Below are 22,683 nucleotides of genomic sequence, written 5' to 3'. Positions count from 1 at the left end.
TTTATTTATTCCTTTACAAAATCATTTTCTTTATCATTTTATATATATTTTCTGAAATTTAGTCAAATTATTATTTTAATACATGTTCTTTTTAATTGATACATGTTCTTGATTGCAGGAATGTGAGAAGAAGAAAAGATTTATATTCTTGCTGTAATGAAAAAACTTTATATAGTCAATAAATAACTATTCGTCAACCCTTTCACTATTATTTCCTTCATTTTATTTATTTCTAATATTGTTGTTGCAATTCAATAATTCACATATCAACGAAAATAAATAATCACCGATGTTGTTATGAATGCCAACATAAATAATCGGAAGTATCTTATTTCTATTTAACGTTACCATCTCAAAAACATATTATTTTTTTTTTTATAATTGAATGGGTCAAAATTTCCTTTTTATTTAATGTTTTTTTATATTTCGATTAAATTGAGAAGTTATATGTAAAATAAAAGATAATATTATATGAAAGTCGATAAAAATTTAATAATATTAATAATTGATAAGTGTGAAAAACAAATATTTTTACACTTATAAATTACCTTAATCATGTAATTATTCATGTTTTTACTCAGTGAAAAGTTGTAATTTGTAGCAGAGTGTTTCGTAAATTATTGTTCAGGAAAAGTTGCATAAATGTGAAGTTGACAGCCAATTCTCGCACAGCCAGCAAAATTCGCAGAGTCAGAGGAATACATTCGCAAAGCGCACCACTATTGGTTCGCTGAGCGAATCAACTAATTTGGAGGAGCAAAAGTCAATAATTCGCTAAGCGCACCAGTATTGGTTCGCTAAGCGAATTACAACAGAAAAGAGAAAAAAATTGCAAATTCGCAAAGCGCACCTGAGGCTGTGCGCTGAGCGAATTACAGCAGTTGAGCTGCATAAATAAAAATTAATTCGCACAGCGAATCTGCATCTGTGCGCTGAGCGAATGGTGCAAGTTACTGAAAAATTAACTGCCTCTTAATGATACGTGACAGAGAGGAAGGTAATTTTCAGACACGAGAAAAATTAGAGAACCTCTCTGAAGACCATAGAAGACGCTGAGAAGACTCTCTGAAGACATCAAGACTACACATGATGCAAGGAATTGCTAAAATGAGTACGTTTGTGATGTCTAGGATAGGCTAAATTTTCTTTCATTGGAATTGGCTGTATGGCAAAACATTGATGTAATTGTCCTTATCAATAAATGTATTTGTTCGTGTTCTTTTCTTTACTTGATTTTGATTATATGGAAGTATAATTTTTCTTAAAGGTTCTCTTTGTACTGGGAAATATTTTTAGAACCAGAAACGTAAGAAAAAAAGCTAAAAGTGATCACGCTAGGAATAGCTTACATGCTTTTGGTCATTCTGAACATCTGAACTCAATGCAAAATTATTCATTAAATTAATTAAGGAATTAATAATTTAAGGAATAATTTTAGAACTTGTTTTAAGGAATTAAAGCAAGATATCAACTTGTGAATGCATGAACANGTCNTANATTGTACAGGATGTTACTGAGATGTTAGTCTGAAACCAATTCTAATGATTGTTCGTATCATATTTTCATCTTAACTTTTACGTTGTTGAATTCTGTGTTCTTTATGCAAAAATCAAAGCAACTTTCATCAACACGAATTGATCTTGATATAATTTTTAAATTAAATAACGTAACACAAATTCGCTAAGGAGAACGATACTTTTCTTATCACTGTATTATTTGTAACGATTTAGTATACTTACCAAAAAAGTTATCAATAATAATATATGTATATTAAATATAATCAACCTACTCTATTTCTAAACAGATTTTAAAATAAACTTATAATTAAACTCGATCTAATTATAACTCAACTAATAATAATTACATTTAAATTTAACAAATTTAACATTTATATGCATTTAAATGAACTATTTGTTATACACGTTATTCAATGATATTACGCATGTACCCTTCTGGCTTTTCTATACGTTTTCGAGGATATTTTTTAAGAATAAAAAATATATTTATTATGGTAAAATAGTTGTATGATTCCACATTTATCATTTTATTTCTCTGTACAACATAATAAATAAATATAAATTATTTTTAAAATATTGAAAGCTAAGAATATAATTGAAAAGAATAATAAATGTATTATCACATTTATAATATTATTTTTTTATTATTACATTTTATATTTTAATATTTTTACTATTATTACATTATTTTAATATGTGTTGGGTTACTTTCTAATCTGTAGGTTGTTCTAATTAAAAAAAAAGTTACATTATAAATTAAAGTCATCAATATTTTATGAAGATGACGTTATAAGAAAAGTACACACATTCAAAATTATTATAAAAAATAATATTAGTTCAAATTGAAAAATAAAATGAATTTTAAAATAAATAAACATTAAATTTAATCAATACACATTATTAACTATTTTCTATAAATTGGTGTTTAGTTTTCCATTCATCACAAGAAGAACTTAACATATACCTACACACAAAATTTTAGGATAACTAGTAAAGATTTCAAAAGGAAACATGACAATGAATGATAATATCTTTTTCGCAATAAATCAACCTTATTATAATATCTTTCTCGCGACATTATAAAAAAAACAAATTTTTTATTATTATTGTAAGGTTTAATACATCATTTGGTCCCTAATTTTATAGGTTTGGTTCAAAATGATCATACTTTTTAAAAAAGTTCAATAAGGTCCCATATTTCGTTAAAAAATGTTCATTCTGGTCCTTTTCGTTGACACCGTTAAAAACTTAACGGTACTAATGCCACTGTGGCCAAACATGAATGAGCTGGAAAGTTTTATAAATATGTGTCATTACACTGTGTAAATATTTAAAAAAATTAAGATTTAAAAAAATTAAGATGACGTAAGGTCATCATTTTCCTCTAGCTTTTCTTTCAAACCTTTGTCGTTTTCTCTTTCTCTCTCATAACCTTTCATTAACATGAATGCAAAGTTGTATATTGTAGTAGGAGCATCTGCAAAACTTGACAGTGAAAAAGAGTTACACCATTTTTTATAATACAACCCAAAGTCAAGTCCTGAACCCCTCATTTTTCTCTGTCATCAGAAGAACAACCACAACCAGAATAAGAAGAAGAACAAGTCATCTTAAATTAAGTTTTAATAAGAATTTCATAATTTCCATTTTTTTATGAACCAGGCATGGGAACAATCTGATGGGGATAGAATATTGGTTCGATACAAAAACCTTAGCACTTAGCAGTGGCCGGTGGCCCTAGAAATAGAGGTGTAGAAGGTAATGGCTTTCACGGTAACGAGAGACAATAAGAGGTTGGAGATGGAATGGGCAGTTGGAAACCCTAATTACATCATGGTCAATTGATGAAAATACCTAAATTTAACACAAAATCAAATTAAACCCTAACCCCCAAATTAAACCCTAACCCCCAAATTCCTGACAGATCAAATTTCCCAAGCAGACGACAATCTTTTGTTAGACTCCTCTCACCTTCGAAAAACCTGAATGGAGACAATGGTCTGTTGGTCCTGGTAGGTGGTAAACACCAGAGATTTCTTTGTTGGGATAACAGTGTTTATGGGAATCAACTTTGTCATCACTCTACCAACAGTTTCAATTCCAAGGGTGAGGGAAGTCACATCCAGGAGAAGGATATCTTTGGTTTATTTACCCCCTGTATGCTCAAAATGCTTCCTTGCATTACAGCACCATAGGCAACAACTTCAACCCAAAAATGGCGTAAGGTATTTTATTTTAACCTATTTTTTGTCATTTTATTTTTTCTTAAATATTTACACATTAAAATGACTTCATAGCGCCACGTAAGCATTACAGTAATCAGGTAACTGATGTTTCACCTAGCTAGCATCTGCACCGTTAAGCTTTTAACGGCGTCAACGAAAAGGACCAAAATGAACATTTTTTAACGAAATATGGACCTTATTGAACTTTTTTAAAAGGTAGGATCATTTTGAACCAAAGCCATAAAAGTAGGGATCAAATGATGTATTAAACCTTCTTGTAACTATGACGTTATAATCTTGTCGTAATAAATCTCTTTTATTTGTCATAAAAAATTTTGGATGAAAACTATTAAAACCTAAGTACTACCTTCAAATTTCATTACCATTAAGAAATCTTTTACAATGAAAGAGTTTAAGTATTTTCATTTATTTATATATGTTGTTTCGGTGAAAATTTTATGAGACCGATATATTAATCTTTCCAACATGTTTTTCTTGTCTCTGAATGTCTACATAGTTTGAGTCACTCGCTTTCCTCCAGTCTTGACTATTCAGTTACCTCTGTTCTGAACCAGACTTATCTAAAAATTTGATTAGTTGCTAGATATTTTTAAATAAATATTCTTGATTATCCGTTGATTATTTTTTTATCAGTATTTTTAATAAAATATTTTTGATTATTTTATATCTTTAATAAGATATATCAACAAGTCTGTACCATCTATCAAAATTAAAATAAATATTATTAACCTAAATTAAAATTTAAGTTTTTATATATAATATTTCCCTTCACCTTATTCATAAAACCACCTACAATTTTTTTTTTCATCTTATTCATTTACGTCCGCGAAGGAATGCTTCGGTTTCATTAGGTTAGTTCTGGTTTATACCTGGAATCAAATCGTCCCTGTAACTAGACTTCTGCGAAATCAAGCAATCGACGAGGAACAAGGTTTTTGGTGCTCTGAGGAGAAACAATCCAGTTCAATCGCTCTTCATTCGTCTCCACGCGAAGCGCACACATCCCTGTTTTTCCATTCAGCAGGTACGTACAGTGTCACGTTCTTCTGAACCCTACGTTCTACATCATAATCAATTTTGCATCAGCGAAATAGACCGAGCCTTCGTTTCAGCGCTTGTTTGTTTTGAACTCAACGAATTTTGACGAATATCTCCTTTTTATTATAATTAGGGTTCCGATAGATGGCGGTAGATAATCCTGAGGATGGATTGAAGAAGTTGGAATATTTGTCTCTTGTGTCGAAGGTGTGCACCGAGTTGGAGTCTCACACCGGCACCGGCGACAAAGTTCTGGCGGAGTTCATCACTGAGTTGGGTCGGTCATCGGAGAATGTTGAGGAATTTGACGCGAAATTGAAGGAGAATGGTGCGGAAATGCCGGATTACTTTGTCCGAACGCTCCTCACTATTATTCACGCGATTCTTCCTCCCAAGCCGAAGGAATTGAAAAAGGAGAAAGAGAGTGTCAACGGCAAGACCAAGTTCAAGGCTCTGGCCATCGCAGACGATAGGGACCGGGCCAAGGAGCTTCGGAATGAGATAGAATCTGAGGCAAGGGAGAAGCAGAGTGAGCAAATTGAGGAAGATGATGGGTACAGAGATAGAGATAGAAGAGATAGGCGCAGAGATAGGTATGATGAAGATGATAGAAGAGATCATCGCAGAAGAGGAAGAGACAGAGATGATGAAGATGATAGAAGGGATTACGGCAGAAGAGGTAGAGATAGAGACGATGAAGATGATAGAAGGGATTACAGCCGAAGAGGAAGAGATAAATATGATAAGGATAGAGATAGAGATGGTGACAGGTATGAGAGGCGCAGGAGAGATGATTATGAAGAGAATGGTCGTGGAAGGGAGAATGGAGAGAGAGATGGTAATAAGAAGGGTACACGGCATGTTTCTGGTGAACCTGAATTATATGCCGTTTACAAAGGGAGGGTGTCCAGGGTAATGGAAACTGGGTGCTTTGTCCAGTTAGAAGACATAAGAGGCAAGGAGGGGTTGGTCCATGTGTCACAGATGGCCACTCGGAGGATCACAAATGCCAAAGACGTCATTAAGCGCGACCAGGAGGTTTATGTAAAGGTGATCTCAGTTTCCGGTCAGAAGTTGTCTCTTTCCATGAGGGACGTTGATCAGCACACAGGTAAGGATCTCCTTCCGTTGAAGAAGAGCTCCGAGGACGATGCCTTGAGGATGAATCCGCAGGGTTCAAGGGATGGACCGGTTACCAGGACAGGTCTTTCAGGTATCAGGATTGTAGAAGAAGATGATGTTGGTTCTTCACGGAGACCTCTGAAGAGAATGAGCTCACCGGAGAGATGGGAAGCAAAACAGTTGATTGCTTCAGGTGTGATGAGTGTTTCAGAGTATCCAACTTATGACGAGGAGGGAGATGGATTGCTGTACCAAGAGGAAGGAGCCGAGGAGGAGCTTGAGATTGAGTTGAATGAGGATGAACCCGCATTCTTGCAAGGGCAGAGCAGATACTCAATGGATATGTCTCCTGTTAAGATTTTTAAGAATCCTGAAGGTTCTCTGGGTCGAGCTGCTGCACTTCAGTCTGCACTTATAAAGGAGCGTAGGGAAGTGCGAGAACAGCAACAACGGACAATGCTTGATTCAATTCCAAAGGATCTCAATCGGCCTTGGGAAGACCCTATGCCAGAGTCAGGTGAAAGGCATCTTGCCCAGGAGCTTAGGGGTGTTGGTTTATCAGCCTATGATATGCCAGAATGGAAGAAGGATGCATATGGGAAAACAATTACCTTTGGGCAAAGGTCGAAGCTTTCTATTCAAGAGCAGAGGCAGAGTTTGCCAATTTACAAGTTAAAAAAAGAATTGATTCAGGCTGTGCATGATAATCAGGTGTTGGTTGTTATTGGAGAAACTGGTTCGGGTAAGACTACTCAGGTCACACAGTATCTTGCCGAAGCAGGTTATACCACAAAAGGAAAAATTGGATGTACTCAACCTCGTAGGGTGGCTGCAATGTCAGTTGCAAAGAGAGTAGCAGAAGAGTTTGGTTGTAGATTGGGAGAAGAAGTTGGTTATGCCATTCGGTTTGAGGATTGCACTGGACCAGATACTGTTATCAAGTACATGACAGATGGTATGCTTCTTAGGGAAATATTGGTAGATGAGAATCTGTCACAGTATTCTGTTATAATGCTTGACGAAGCCCATGAAAGAACTATTCATACTGATGTTCTTTTTGGACTGCTCAAGCAGCTAGTGAAGCGAAGACCCAAATTGCGATTGATTGTCACTTCTGCTACTCTGGACGCCGAGAAATTTTCAGGATATTTCTTTAACTGTAACATCTTTACAATTCCTGGTAGAACTTTTCCTGTAGAGATACTTTATACCAAACAGCCGGAAAGTGATTATTTAGATGCATCTTTAATAACTGTCCTACAGATACACTTGACAGAGCCCGAGGGAGACATTCTTCTCTTTTTGACTGGGCAAGAGGAGATTGATTTTGCTTGCCAATCTCTATACGAGAGAATGAAGGGATTAGGTAAGAATGTTCCAGAGCTGATCATTTTACCGGTTTATAGTGCCCTTCCTAGCGAAATGCAGTCTAGGATATTTGAACCTGCTCCTCCGGGGAAAAGGAAAGTGGTCGTGGCTACTAACATTGCCGAGGCTTCTTTGACTATTGATGGGATATTTTATGTTATTGATCCTGGATTTGCTAAGCAAAATGTTTATAACCCAAAGCAAGGTCTTGATTCTTTGGTAATAACTCCAATTTCACAAGCATCAGCCAAACAAAGAGCTGGACGTGCAGGGCGTACTGGACCTGGGAAGTGTTATCGCCTTTACACTGAGAGTGCATACAGGAATGAGATGTCTCCCACTACAATTCCTGAGATTCAAAGAATAAATCTGGGGATGACTACACTTAATATGAAAGCAATGGGGATAAATGATCTACTGTCCTTTGATTTTATGGATCCACCATCACCTCAAGCACTGATTTCTGCCATGGAGCAGCTTTACAGTCTAGGAGCATTGGATGAAGAGGGCCTTCTGACCAAATTGGGGAGGAAAATGGCAGAATTTCCTTTGGATCCACCTTTGTCCAAGATGTTGCTTGCCAGCGTCGACCTTGGATGCAGTGATGAGATCTTAACCATAATTGCCATGATCCAGACTGGTAATATTTTTTACAGGCCAAGGGAAAAGCAAGCCCAAGCAGATCAGAAGAGGGCAAAGTTTTTCCAGCCAGAGGGTGATCATCTGACACTACTTGCTGTTTATGAGGCTTGGAAAGCCAAGAATTTTTCTGGGCCCTGGTGTTTTGAGAATTTTGTGCAATCTAGATCGTTGAGAAGAGCACAGGATGTCAGGAAACAACTTCTCACCATTATGGATAAGTATGATATCTATCTATTCTTTTAAACATTTTGTTTGCTATGTTGCTTTGTGTTTCTACCATACAGAATTATTCAGGTTCCCAATGGTTTTATAAATGTTTTTGTTTTGGTATTATCTTCTTTGTATTGAGAAAATTGGAAATTATTCTCTTTATCTAAGGGATACCTCAAGTATTTTGACTTTAGGCTTCATGTTCTTGTTGTAAGCAACATTTTATTGTGGTTGATAGTTATTGGGTTGACTAGAGTTTCTTGCATTATTATTTAAATCATATTAAATTGCAATCTAAATCACTTGTATGGATATTCAGGTACAAATTGGATGTTGTAAGTGCTGGAAAAAACTTCACCAAAGTAAGGAAGGCTATCACTGCTGGATTCTTTTTTCACGCTGCCAGAAAGGATCCCCAGGAAGGATACAGAACTCTAGTTGAGAACCAACCTGTGTATATCCATCCAAGTTCTGCTTTGTTCCAGAGGCAGCCAGACTGGGTCATATACCATGAGCTTGTGATGACAACTAAGGAGTATATGCGTGAGGTGACTGTCATAGACCCCAAATGGCTTGTTGAACTGGCTCCAAGATTTTTCAAAGTAGCAGATCCTACAAAGATGAGCAAGCGGAAGCGTCAAGAGCGAATTGAGCCACTTTATGATAGATACCACGAGCCAAATTCATGGCGTTTGAGTAAACGTCGTGCATGATATGTAATTCATCCATTTCTTTTCAATGCAATGTTTTGGATACTGTCTTATGTTGCATTTAAGTTTAAATGTCTATTTTCTCCTTACAAGATTATTTAAATGGAAATTTAGACATATTTTCATTTTTATTTCTTAGGAAGGCTAAAATTTTAAGAATTCTAGGTTCTTGGTAGGAGTGTATAGTCCTAATCACTAACTTCTGTATATATTTACTTTTCCAAGATATTACTGACAATATACAATGTAGAACTGCCAATTCTTCTGTCTCTGGTTGATTAGGTTAGTTCTGCTGAAGCTTAACTTGATAGAATGTTCTCTTCTCTATAAATTGCTAGAGGCACAAAATATATATTTTTTTATTATTAGAAGATATCAGTAATTATATATGAAGGCTCCCATAATATAAAGCTGCAACCAATCAAAATAAGTATGTGAAGGCTCCCATACTCTTCCAGTACTCTTTCCTCCAGACCATTTGAACCTCTGTAGTTAGTCTAAAGATATACCATGTCGCTCTGTTGCAAAAACTAAACTTTTGCTCGGAGTAGCTGATGAGATATATCATAGTCCTTTTCTTGTTGTAGTTTGCTGAAGTTTGCTTCTTCTCAATAGTGTGGCTCTTGTTTTTATACCTTCAAATGCTTGTATCTTTGTTTCTTTCTTCAGGTTCTTGATTCAGAATGTTGAGCAGTTGCTGTTCTCTTGCATTTCTTCCCTTGGTTTCTTCCTCTCTCATCATGTTTCTTTTGTTCTTCTTGATCTTGCTTCTCTGTTTGCTTTTATTGTTGGATTTCTCCTTCTTGGAATGTTCCCTTTCATAGAATTCTGGCAGTCCCCAATTCTGTATAAATTTCTGATTTCCTCATTTCTTGTCTTTTAGTCTCATGTTCCGTTCTTTGTAATAATTTCTCCATCTTCTTTTATGTTTTCTTGGTGCCTTTTCACTCCAGCTTCTACCTTGAATATCACCAATAGGCCTCCCTTCCATTGAATTCTTAAGCCATTTTCATGACAACTTCCTCTCATATATTCTTGATCAGGACTCTGATACCATTTGTTAGATGTTATGAAACAGGAAGAACATTCCAATATGAAACAGGAAAAACTCTGATAATGATTAAGGTGGGAACAATCTCATTTATTATTTATTATATTAATTTGACTTTTTATATTCTGCTGATGATTTTTTTGACTTTTTATATAATCACAACAACAATAATAACAAAGAAGACTGCATAAGATACATTTTGCGATAAATATTTCAAAATAGAATGCTTATATAGATATTAAATTGTGTTATACAAATTGTTATTATGAAATAAAAAGTTTATTAATAATAAATATCTATTAAAAATATCTCGTACTTAAGATAAAAGACGCCGGATTAGTTTTTGCTAATTTGAAATACAGGGTTCAAAATAAATGAAGTATAATTTTAGGACTTAAATATATTGAAATCAACATGCTACCTGATTAGTGAGATGGAACGATTTCTACGTATCACCTCCCTACTTCAATCATAACTTCTTTAAAAGGTTAATATTTTAATACTTTTTTTATGATGTTTTATAAAGGTTTTTTTGTCTGTCTTTTAACAAATATATAGGTTATAACACGGTTTCTTCAGTATGCTTTTCCAATTAAAACCAAAGTTTTATGAGTAAAATCATTGAACAGTATTTTAATGAATTTACAGTTGCATATTTTAATTAATGTATTTTATTCTTTGATTTCGGATAGTTAAAATGAGGGAAACAAATATATAAGCAAGAGTAGTGATAGGAGAAAATTTGGACAAAGATCCTCTAGTGTTTCTCTAATTGAGACTATAGATTTAATTTGATAATATGTGTAATTGTTTTTTTTTTCCTCAAAGGATTTTTCGATTACATACTCGAATGATCATGTAAAAGAATAAATATTAAAACTACCATAACACACAAATAAGAGTATGGACTCAAATATATCTTTATAAAAAGATACTAAATATATTACTTGGAATTCCTGTTCACCAACAAATTTATTTTTAGTTAAATAACTAAGTTAAATAAATTACGGGATAAAATATTTGTCTGTTTTAACAAACAAACTTGTAAATTAATCAAATGAAACACAAGTCACTTTTCTAAGTAATTTATTAGATTAATATAAACGAACTTATAAATGGGGACTTATTTTAAGTGACATTTCGTGTCAAAAAGAATATTAAAGTTGTGGACAATGATATTTTAACAACTCTATTTTAATAATTTTTGACAATAGGATATGTGTCACCATTTTATTGGTCAGTTTGAATTTATTCTAAAAAAAATATTTAAAACAGACCAATCACAAACTGCTACATATGCATTATCAAAAAATTGTCGAAAAAGAGTTATTAAAGAAACTTTTTTTCTAAAATTATTTATTTGCAAAAACCATTTTAACCATCAACACTCCTTTTGAAAAAAAACAATTTCTTACACAAATAGGAAGTTGTTTTGCAAATTAATTACAAAATACCCACTATTTCAAAATAACATATGTTCAAGGAATCTTTACACAGATTAAGTATAATAAATAATTTTACTAAAATATTTACTCTCAATAATAAATATATTATTTATGACTATTGAGTGAGAAGGATAATGGTTGAAAATTAGTATCTATAATACTAAAAAATATATTAAATGGATAAAATAAATTTGTTTATATCTTGTTAAAAACGGAAAACATAAGTGAAAGTGAAAATAAAAATTGAATGCTAAAACGCCAAGGTATTATACCACTTTGTTAGAACAAGTCAGAACAAGGTTATTAACATTTTTTTCTTTTTTGTTAATGAAGATGTTTTGTTTTCCAATAAAAAAATTGCATGTTGACAATAGATCTCTTAATATTTGTGCATAAAGATTGTTTATTAATTATGATATTAGCTTAGATTTAATATCTATGTAAACAATAAGCAAGATCTGATGAGACAGAAGCCACACAAAAAAGTAACATGAAAAGGAAAAACATTACAAACACAACCGACAAGGTTCCATTTGGATTTGGTTATCTTTGAAACTAAGTTTCTTACTTACTCCAAACCAAACAAATCTTGGAATAATTTACTTCAGTGTCTGTCTCTCTATTCCAAAGGACTAAGATGGGTTCAGTTTCTCTGAAAATTGGAGATGGAACAGCCAGATTCCAAAGAGCAACACTGTGTTCTTCAGCTGTTAATATTCTCATGATTTTCTCTGTCATAACCACCAATCTCTTTGCTCTCTACGCCTTCACTGCTTCCCCTAAACATCCCCATCACCTTCTCCACCATCATGCTCACAAGAACATTTCTCTAATCTCGGAGCAGGTCTCACTCATTCTCAGGGAGATCGATTTGTCCCAGAAGAAACTGGCCCAGATGGAGAAAGACCTTCTGGGCTACGAAAGCATTGATCTTTCACGGCCCAACATTGCATCCGAGCTCAAACTCTTCCTCCAGCGCCACGAGCTCCCTCTGGGAAAAGACTCAAGAACTGGGATCACTGAGATGGTGCCATCTGTGGGTCACACATGTGAGAAAAATTCGGACCTGCTGTCTCAGTTCATGAGTTACAAGGTTTTCGGAGCTTGCCCTGATGATTGGAGTGTGGCGCAGAAGCTGATCTTAAGAGGGTGTGAGCCTTTGCCTAGGAGGAGGTGTTTTGCAAAGACTGTTTCCAAGTTAGGTTTGTACCCCTTTCCAGATTCTCTTTGGAAGCCTGTTGGTAATAAGACTGTTAACTGGAGTGGTCTTGGTTGTAAGAACTTTGAGTGTTTGAATAGTAAGAAGTTGAGTAGGGAGTGCATTGGTTGCTTTGATTTGGTCCATGGCAATGAGAATGCTAAGTTTGTCAAGGGTAAGAGTAAGAACGATTTTCTGGTTGATGATGTGTTGGCCTTGGGAGGTGGAGGGGTTAGAATAGGGCTTGACATTGGTGGAGGGTCTGGTTCCTTTGCTGCTAGAATGGCTGATAGGAATGTTACTGTGGTTACCAACACTCTCAATGTTGATGCCCCATTCAGTGAATTCATTGCTGCAAGAGGGCTTTTTCCTCTTTACTTGAGCTTGGATCATAGGTTTCCTTTCTATGACAATGTGTTTGACTTGGTTCATGGTTCAAGCAGCTTGGATGTTGGAGGGAAGAGTGAGAAATTGGAGTTTCTGATGTTTGACATTGATAGAGTTTTGAGGGCAGGTGGTTTGTTCTGGCTGGATAACTTCTTTTGTGCAAATGAAGAAAAGAAGCAATCTTTGACTCGGTTGATTGAAAGATTTGGATATAAAAAGTTGAAATGGGTTGTGGGAGAGAAGATTGATAGTGTTGGGTCTGGCAAACCTGAGGTTGTGTTATCTGCAGTCCTTCAGAAACCTGTTAGAGTTTAGGGGGTTATACAATAAAACTGCAACTGCAAGAAGGAAGAATAATCTAGATTCTGCTATATCTCTTTCACCCATATTCTGTGTGAATGAATTGCTTCCATAGTCATCAAATAACCAGCTTTTTGAGGTCACATATATTTTGTATTTCAAGTTCTGTTTTATATCTCATTCTGTATCAACTGTCTTGTACTTTGATAAATTATTAGAAACATGAAAATTGGATTACATTTTTTAATCTTATAAAGTCAACTTTAGTCTTTATATTTGAAGACTATAGTTTTAGTTTCTTCAATGTGATGGATCCAACATATGTTTCTGAACCTGATACCTGCATCATATGCTGTCAATGGTCTTTTAATATAGTGGTAGCTAGCTTCATTGGTAAAGGCATGAAACTGGGTTTGATCTCAGATATAGAAAACAAGAGTGTTATTTTATCTGTCATTTAGCTCTATAACCATCTTATTCATCACCCTAATTGCTCTAATCTAAAGATTCTAATGAGTCGTTTCAATGTTGCCTCTCTCATAATGCAAGGTGCATTTTTAGATTCTGCAAAAAGTCATGAATATGCTAACAGTGTTGTGATGATCTATGAAACTGCTTCTTGTGCTCTTTCACTTGGTTATGTATAAACCATTTCATTGTTTGCTATAACTTGACAGAGCTATAAACTCTCAGATTGTTAATGTTTCACGAACAGAGACATAGAAAGAAAAAAAAGGTGTAAATGTCATAGGTGACACGGTGTGAAAAGGAAAAAAAAGGAGAGAAAAAGAGGGTTTAAAAAAAGTATGCATTACAAATTTATGGGTTTTCTTTATACACCCCCACAAATATTTTGTATTAATTTCATTCATTTTGGAAGTGGACTTTATTAAGTAAAAAATACATTCCAAAACCTTCCTGCATTTTCATAATTTCAGTCTGCACTCTCATAAAGTTTTATACTTTATAAGGTATAAATTGAAATACAATTTTTTTTATATCAAATTATATATTCTGAAATATAAATAAAAAAAATACATTTTGAGTTGTAAATATATTTTGAATTGTGTAATTTGAAATATAAAATAAAAGGTATTCTAGATTGTAAATTTTGAAATACAAAACTTACATTTTGGATTATAAAATCTGAAATGCAAGAATTTATACAAATGCAGAAAGAAATTTATAAAGATGAACTTTGGCAAACCTCAGTTCAGAATGGATGAGAAGTGATGTAAGAAATTTACAGAATGCACAAAGAAACTCTCATAAATTTACTCTTCAGGCCCAAACTCAAAAATTGCTTCAGTGTATTTAGCTTTTTCTTTGGGCTCTGTTGGGTCATGAGATTTGGATGGTGAATAATTTCTTACAATAATTCTGTCTTTGCTCATTATTGAGAATTGTGAAACTTATATATTTTTTTTTATTGTACTTTTTTTTAAGTGTCAATAGACGTTAAAAAAACAAAACAAATTAATATATGGTTTAAAATTCTAAATCTGATTACAACTTGCATGTTTTAAATTATATATTTATATATAATAATATAACATATAACTTGAAACTGAAGTTTTCTTTTCAATGATGAAACAGTGTAGTTCTTAAAGTTTTATATTTAATTATAATTATAATTATAATAACAACAACATGGAGGGATTGCTGAGAACATCCATAAATGTGAACACGACCGTTTGCTATGAACTATGTCAGATAGTTGGTCCAAATCAATTAATTTTGAATTTAGTTTTATCTTTTTGTGATCTCTTCAAGGTATAATAATTTTTCCGTCATTGACATGATTTTATTGGAAGTAAGATCGGTTACTTAAAATTGTGTACCCTTTGAATAATTATTTTCCAACACGTGTTTACAGAAGTCTTAATAAAGTTAAATTCATCCTCGAAATTCAGAAATGTACTTGAACAAGTCGTACTTAAAATGAATTTTAAAAGAAATAAAATGTTTAATTTACACATTCAATTCATTGTGACCACACTTATCATAGACATAAATGTTAATTTTTTTAAATTGAACTAATATTAATTGGTGATTTTGATATTTATATTCTTTTTATCATTTATATATATTTTGAACATTTAGAAAATTTTATACACTGCTCAACCAATTAAATTAGATTTCTTTTACTTCACATATTAATCAATTCATATATTAATATTTTGATAATGTTGTTCTCTGTTTATATTCTTTTATCATGTAATGTGAACATTAGAAACCTTACACTTGTTGTCAATCTTGTGTTACTAGATCCTAAGATAATTTGTCTTTATCACAATTATGCTCTCAGTTTTTTTTTTCCTCTAATCAATGTTTTCCAAATTATTATTATTAATTATTGTATTCCCATTAACTCTACTTACTATCAATGTTATATTACCAATAATGTCACACAACCATGTAACATTTTGAAATAGGAAGTATTGTTACATTATTTTTAAATAATTAGAAACATCATAATAGATCTTCATAATAATAAATTTTTACAGATAAGATATTATCCGTAAATCATATTTGCTTTGATACTGTTTCAAAAAAGACGTTTTACTAATAAAAATATCTTAGGTGTATATAAACGTACGTACTTTTTGTTTTTATCCTATATTGAACTTTGTTTATAACATAACACCAACTCTAAATTCATTATCAATTTAAATCCTATTTAAGTTAATTTTAAACTAATTCAGTGTTAATATATTGTAGTCCTGGTTTTTATTGACTTAATTTTCCATTAATAGATGCAAATAACATACCATAGGATGGTTCATCATTTGCACAGTGATGATCATAATATTAAAATCATAATATTTGAAGTTGCCTGGAAGAATGTCTTACAAGATTAGGTATGTAAACACCCTTGACTCATTGGAACATGTTACAACTTTTGACCTGCAATAATAAACTAAAACTCTTCCATCTTCAAGGTTTGTTCCATACCAGCTAATGTTCCAATAACGAGTGTCCTTTAGTTCATAATACAAGGCATGACACCCTTGTAAGGACAAGGTAATAACATTATATGACTTGTTCAACAACATAAGCCGTTGCTTTTCAATGATTTGAGGCTATTCTTACACAAGAAAACCTAAAAGCATGGCTTTATGAAACATTCATCCCTTGTAAAGCTCCACTGTTCAGAAGCTTCATTCCCTCTTCACTCATCTGCTGAACTTCTGTAGGGGATAAAATTCTGATGCACCGAACACACCCCACAAATTCCCTACACATAGCGTTTTATAGTATCAGATTGCCACAAAAAAGAAACATTATTAAACTCACACATTACAAGAGGTAAGAAACTTACTCCCAAGGATCATCCCCAACTAACAGAACATCACTCTCATAATCTACATACACCAATTTCCATCCAGAACCTTTAGTGTCATTCAGAAGACCATCAAGTCCAAACATGCATTCAATTGCACGGATCAACTCCTCATAGTTCTTGAAAGTAGTGACATCAATTGATCTTCCGACAGAACCGGCCTTTTGTACCTGTCAGAAACCAAAAGCCATGATGTTGTATATAATTTAAGATGTTGAAGCAGATAAATTTAATGAATGTTGATAAAATAAGACCAACATATATAGTAGTATGAATGCAAATGTTTTGAAAGCGTATTTTTTTTTTTCTCCTCTACAAACCTTTGTGTAGGTTCGGATGGGAGCAGGTACTTGCTGCCACGAGTTATTCTGCAGAAAGCTGTTTTCATCAAAATCAACATGGCTTGAAGAAGTGCCACCTGAGTTGTCAGGGATGTCTCTGAGAGAAAAGGCGTGTGACTCAGCTAGACTTGCCGAGGTTATTTGAGATTGCACATCCTGGCTTGAACTCAAGTTGCCCATCATGCAATCATTTGGGTTCTGAAACTCTCTCTCCTTCATTGTGCAAAACTCGTCCAAAATGGTGCTTGAAGTAGAAGGATCAACCACGGTGGTACCTACACTGTTGCTAACATCAACGTTGACGCAAATTTCACTTTGGTTGTTGCTCTCAGCTGAAAGGTCCCTCAGACTGTTTGGACTTGGCATGCCATTGATGCCATTGAACGTCCCTGGCTGACAGATGGAGGCTAGTTGGTCTGTTTGAGACAAAAACTTCAAACTCTTGACATAATGATCCCACACTTCATGGTTAGGCAAAGGAGGATTCACCACTTGAGGTTGAAGTGACGTATGTTCTTGCAACTCAGGTAAAGGTCCTGTTGGTCTGTTTGGCGCGGCAAAAGGTTGGGAGGAAGCATACGCCATCCATTCATCAATGTCTAGCTGAGGAAGCAGGCTATTTACCATAGCAGTTTCAGCTTGAGCCATGTCAATCATTTGAGGATGGGGCATGGATGATTCTATCTGAGCTTGCATAGGCCATGGACTAGATTGAGTGAGAGGAGTCTGGTTTTGATTATGGAAAGTCAATTGGTTTGCTAGGCCTTGCTGGTTAACAGGATTTGTTGCCACTTTTTCAATGTTGCACCCTTCCATGGAAGTGGATGCATAGTCAAGCATATGATCAGGTGGTAATACCTCAGGTTCTAATTTTGGTTTGTCAGTGACTATCCCAGAAGGCAGCTCAATTTTGGCAAGAGTGTGCAACTTTTCAGGTTGATCACTTTTCAACAGTGATTGCATGTTTAAGGGAATAGGTTGGTCAGGGATAGATTGAGTGTGTAGATTTCTAAGCGGCATGCTATCTGGTGCAAGTGTGGTCTTCATCTCTTGCAAGGGACCTCTTGCAGCAGCAGATTCTTGTTGCATGGCGGATAACAATGCTCCATTGTTGTTAATTATCTGGGGTTTGAAAAGCATTTTCATCAGGTGTTCTGAGTAGAGATTTGGCATTGAGTTTGGTAGCTCCATAGTTCCATTTTCTGGAACTCTCATAAAAGGCCTTCTTAACAAAGTCCCCCACTCATTTTCTACACCAATAAACATAACCAGTCATCAAATATAAGATTTTCATTTCCAAGGAAGGAAAAGAAATATAAGAAAAGAGACTTGCCATAATATCCAGATTGCAATGGCCGTTTCAGACTTGAAGTCAAAGAAGGAAAGATAAAAAGGCTTTCAGGAGTCTCAATCTCCCAAACACTAACTCTATTCTGTTTATCACCACACCCTGGCTCATCCCACTCCACCTGTTTCCAGACAAATCATTGTGCTTCATAGAAGAATTCATGCATACAATATATCATCGGAACATTCTACAAAGTATAAATGATAGAACATGAGCATAACTACTTATTGTACCTGAATATTTCGCCATCTAGAATCAGGCCACCTCAGAGGATCCACATCACTGATGCCAACTATTGTACCCATATATCTGCAGAAAGGTGAAGTATATATGTGTCAAATTTTCATATGCTTGTTTTGTATTTAACACTCATCACAAAATAGCTGAGCAGGCACATTTGGCTATAGCAAGATCCAAGCTTTCAGAAAATTACCTGCGCTTACCCGATTCTTCAGTCTCAAACATCATACCAAATCTCATGCCAACTGAGACCTGAGTCCCTAATACAGATTTTCTGTATTTAGCCAGCGGAATGACAAATTCTGAAGGGCAAGCCCTGCAAAGTAGAACTAAATTATACACAACAGAAAATAGTGTAGAGGGTGTGTAAGAGGACGTTAAATATAAACCTTGGATTGTAGAAAATAGTGAATGGACTTCGATTGGCAGCGGCATGAGCTGCAGCAGCAAGCACACCAATGTGCATGCTATCTGCAGAAAGCACTGATGATGGCAGTGTTGTTTGTTGACGATTAACACGCCTCACACCAACTCGCAGTTGCGATTTCTCATCCCTAGTAACAATAACATCGTTTTTAGTATGAAGAATGTTATGAAGGAATGCTCATTGAAGCCAACAATTAAGCAGTTACCTGATGAAAAGAACAGAATCACCAGCTCTGAGTCTTTTTGAGCCTACGAACAAACTCCACCCTGTTGTGAGAAGGTGTCTCTTTGGTTGACCTTAGAAAATTTGTCAAAAATAAAGGTGAGTCTTTCCTTAAGCAGAAAGCTGCAAAGCCAAACAATAGCTTGCAACAAAAAAGAAGCACGAAATGCTTAACATGAAATATAATATAATCCACAACAAAACACTCATTCATGTTTTCTAACAAAGCAATAGATAGATAGATTTCAATAACAAAAGCATACTCACCCCTGTAGATATGTCTAAATGTCCAGGTATTATCATGCAAATCTCGAACAACAAGTTCTTGAGTTGGGGGTTGAATTGTGTAATCCTGAAGTGAAAATAAGATGAGTCAATAAAAAGACAATTCAGGTACCGAATTTTAGCAAGTACAAGAAGAACATTATTTGCAATCAGCTGGTGCTGCAGCCATACCAACGGAGGAAAGAGCTTCTCTGCTGCCCTGCGTGGAACCGAAAAGCCGCCGTGTGTGCTCGTGTCACTGGCAGTCAAAGTTTTGCAGAAGAACTCAGTGGGGTGTTTGCTTGGCTTTAGCCCAAAATCAGATATGGGAAATGCTTCTTTTTCCTGGCACAGAGAAATCCAAATCCAAATTCAAACTGGGAAGAACGAACGATACACCACAACCAACCTTCATATTTAAAGGCTCGATAAAATAAATTAAAAGACTGAAACTTACAGAATTCAGTGGCTGGAGACTCATTTGAGCGTAGATTTCATCTGTCTCTTTGTCTGCCTGTCATAAAATACAGAAAAAAAGGTAAAAAATTGTTTGGAGGTATGATAATTTGAATTTGAAATAAGCTTTTGAGGACTAATGCAAGAGGTGGTGAACCAGCACACAACACTCACATGAAGTGTGACATTTTGGACTTGACACAACAACTGAGATGGAAGATTGGGGTAGTTTGGAATCTGCGACGTTGCTGTCCTTCTGGTAGAAGCCGCCACCTGTTTAAATATTTAGAGAAAGGATACAGACATACATGCTTCAGCCAACCAAAACAAACGAAGTCACATTCTAGGTTCAACATACTAAAGAAACCAGTGAGTTAGAGATAACAAAGCAAGGTTAGAAAAAATAAAAAATAGCAGTTGGAAAGAAAACAAGAGATTCGTTCATTCATTGATTCAGTCACCTGCTCACTGTGTCCCTGAGGGAAGTAAAACACAAGACTTCCAACCTGAGGTAATGAAACAAGAGGGCCTGCACAAGCATGCCATAACTCGGAATTCAAAGTCTTTCTGACCCCTGAAAATTTTATAGCATCAAACATGTATGTCATTAAAATGTAACCAAAAGGTAAAAATGATCTTCCAAAAAGGAAAATGAAACAGACCAGAATGTTCCTGCATTTCTTTCAACAGTTTCATCTCAGCCACCAAAGTTTGACTCCCAACAACCATTCCCCCTCCAGCTCCAACTCCAACTCCAACTCCAACTCCTCCAGTTTTAAGCTTTTCTTCTACGGAAGCCATCATGTTGTATCGCTATGCTGCACCACTCTCTACGCCTTGAACTGAAACCACAAGAGGAACCTGTGTTTCTACGTCTTCAATTCACAAGTTGCATACCCACCAAACAAAAACTCTCCTTTCTCTCCAACCTTGACTCACCATCCCATTAGGATGAAGAAGCAGAAGAGAAGAGAAGAAGGGTCGACGTTGTTAATATGAGAAGAATCTCATCTGTGTCGTTGTTGTGTGAGAAAACAAAGAATCCAAGCTAGCTGAAAAGCAGACCAAAACCTGTGAAAAAGGCACAGTGCAGATCTTTCTTTCAAAGGGTGGGGCTTGACACAAAGCAACCGAATTAAAGGCCATCAAAGCACGCGGACCTAAGCATGAGTGTGGCTTGTATTATTGGGTTTGATTTGAGTACTACTTGTGCGTGCCTTTTTTTTTTCCTTCTTTCTATCTTCAAAAGAAACCAACCTTTCAGTGAAACCACTCATCACCCTGACGCTGATACTGTTCCCTTCTTTCTTTCTCTCTTTTCAATTTCTCAAGCACGAGCACAAGCACCAATGCCAAAAACCAAAACCTCCTTGTCTCTTCTCTCTCTCTCTCTCTCTCTCTCTCTCTCTCTCTCTCTCTCTCTTTGCTTCAAAGAGCAAGTAGTGTGCATGCTACCAAGTCCTACCCTTTGCAGCTTTAAGCTATTTATATCATTTAAATAATTAAGACCAAAACAAAAAACTAGTATACTTGTATTTAATGAAAATCAGAAAAAGTGAAGCTAGTCTATAACAACACGAAAACACAACAGTACACACTATCAACCTCACCTTAGCTCACAGGATATGTAATCACCACCTTTTACATTATTCAGATTCTTTAACATTTGATTACGTTTGATTTGATTCTACCTAGTTTTTCAGCCATCTCTCTATTAAAACACCACATTATTTCGCCACCAATCTACGATAAAAACACCTCTTTTATTTATTTCTTCCGTTATTACCTTCTTTTCAGACACAGACACAGACATCTGTGTTCTGTGCTTTAATATTATGCAGCAGACACTCATTTCATAACAGAGCAAGTTTAGTTAGGTATATTATGTTTTTTTTTAAGATAATAACATTATTAATTATGATTATTCGACATTTTACTGTTTATGGGTCCTTCATTATATTTTTATTTTATCAATAAAAAAATATTTCTTTTCATTTCTTTATCTTCTTTCTCTTATTCTCTTTTATCTGTATTTCATTAACTCTACTATATTCTATTCTAAATGTCTTATGTACTTTAATTCTTTTACATTCTTCCAAGTGTTGGGTACCCTAAATCATAGAGTGCACTGTACCTGTCCTTTTGAACATTACATCATTTTCTTTTTCTCTTTTTAAGACATCTTCTACCTGTTCATTCTATTTTTCATGCATTAAAATAAAAAGATTTTTGTAAGCATATTGTGTTCATCACACATTAGTATTGTTCATAAAATGCGTAGTATTTTTTAAGGTTTTTAAAAGTACATAAATGTTTTTTATTAGAAAATAAACCATAATAATAATAATAAGACAAACAAAAGAATTAGTAGAAATGATGAAGTGAAATGATGATTGATTGATGTTATAGTCAATAACTGGCAGAATTTATAGTTCTCAGGTATTTTCCTAAAAACAAAAATTGTGTGGTTTTCTAAGAATGAAATGATGTGCAGTCTATTCTACTCTATTAATAAATAAAAAATAAAAAGAAATATTATTATATATATTTTTTGATGAAAATAAAATAGGGGAAAAAAAAAGGAGAGAGAAGAAATAGTGTTAGCACCTGATGTTTGACCGATCATACGCGTGCGATTCACGACAAACTAATGAGGTGAGAGTGTGAAAACAAATTCAATATTTGAATGACACGTGTCAATGTGCTGTCTATTTACTCACGGCGCCGTTTTCCACATTTGACATTCTACGTTCACTCTCTTTTTGACCTGCTTTTCCTTTTATTTTTTTAAAAATTACTATTTATTTC

At 34.5% G+C, this 22,683-nt stretch overlaps 3 protein-coding genes across 4 annotated transcripts; 2 read left to right on the top strand and 1 right to left on the bottom strand.

Moving 5' to 3' along the window:
* Positions 1 to 4,555: 4,555 nt before the first annotated feature.
* On the top strand, positions 4,556 to 9,904 carry LOC106764804 (probable pre-mRNA-splicing factor ATP-dependent RNA helicase DEAH5). Of its 2 annotated transcripts, XM_022782626.1 has the most exons (4): positions 4,556 to 4,787; positions 4,935 to 8,151; positions 8,463 to 8,859; positions 9,523 to 9,904. In XM_022782626.1, exons 2-3 carry the CDS (start codon positions 4,946 to 4,948, stop codon positions 8,854 to 8,856), a joined length of 3,600 nt encoding a protein of 1,199 aa, XP_022638347.1. In that variant the 5' UTR covers positions 4,556 to 4,787; positions 4,935 to 4,945; the 3' UTR covers positions 8,857 to 8,859; positions 9,523 to 9,904. The 2 variants fall into 2 exon arrangements, with proteins under 2 accessions (XP_022638347.1, XP_014504690.1); XM_014649204.2 differs by lacking the exon at positions 9,523 to 9,904 and having other exon boundaries at positions 8,463 to 9,124.
* Positions 9,905 to 11,808: 1,904 nt separating this feature from the next.
* On the top strand, positions 11,809 to 13,538 carry LOC106763848. Its single transcript, XM_014648011.2, has one exon. The coding sequence runs from the start codon at positions 11,987 to 11,989 to the stop codon at positions 13,247 to 13,249; it is 1,263 nt and encodes a 420-aa protein (XP_014503497.1). The 5' UTR covers positions 11,809 to 11,986; the 3' UTR covers positions 13,250 to 13,538.
* Positions 13,539 to 16,034: 2,496 nt separating this feature from the next.
* Positions 16,035 to 21,298, bottom strand: LOC106765250 (auxin response factor 5). The gene is made up of 14 exons (XM_014649804.2): positions 20,538 to 21,298; positions 20,337 to 20,449; positions 20,050 to 20,148; positions 19,877 to 19,933; positions 19,612 to 19,764; positions 19,423 to 19,507; positions 19,139 to 19,229; positions 18,896 to 19,060; positions 18,700 to 18,822; positions 18,500 to 18,575; positions 18,252 to 18,387; positions 16,898 to 18,168; positions 16,557 to 16,747; positions 16,035 to 16,472 (listed from the first exon to the last, which is right to left on the bottom strand). The coding sequence occupies exons 1-14, from the start codon at positions 20,677 to 20,679 to the stop codon at positions 16,352 to 16,354; spliced, it is 2,823 nt and encodes a 940-aa protein (XP_014505290.1). The 5' UTR covers positions 20,680 to 21,298; the 3' UTR covers positions 16,035 to 16,351.
* Between the last annotated feature and the right edge of the window lie 1,385 nt (positions 21,299 to 22,683).

This window comes from Vigna radiata, chromosome 6, assembly GCF_000741045.1.
Source record: "Vigna radiata var. radiata cultivar VC1973A chromosome 6, Vradiata_ver6, whole genome shotgun sequence".
NCBI classification, from domain to species: Eukaryota; Viridiplantae; Streptophyta; class Magnoliopsida; order Fabales; family Fabaceae; genus Vigna; species Vigna radiata.
The sequence above is the reverse complement of the archived record's forward strand: the minus strand, read 5'-3'. Positions and strand labels throughout refer to the sequence as shown.

Coding starts and splice junctions, on each gene's coding strand:
- LOC106763848 (XM_014648011.2), top strand. CDS start 11,987: ATGGGTTCAGTTTCTCTGAAAATTGGAGATGGAACAGCCAGATTCCAA.
- LOC106765250 (XM_014649804.2), bottom strand. CDS start 20,679: ATGATGGCTTCCGTAGAAGAAAAGCTTAAAACTGGAGGAGTTGGAGTT. Junction 18,576..18,699: donor GAAGAATCGGGTAAGCGCAG/GTAATTTTCTGA, acceptor ACCTTTCTGCAG/ATATATGGGTACAATAGTTG. Junction 16,473..16,556: donor GTTGGGGATGATCCTTGGGA/GTAAGTTTCTTA, acceptor CGCTATGTGTAG/GGAATTTGTGGGGTGTGTTC.
- LOC106764804 (XM_022782626.1), top strand. CDS start 4,946: ATGGCGGTAGATAATCCTGAGGATGGATTGAAGAAGTTGGAATATTTG. Junction 8,152..8,462: donor CTTCTCACCATTATGGATAA/GTATGATATCTA, acceptor ATGGATATTCAG/GTACAAATTGGATGTTGTAA.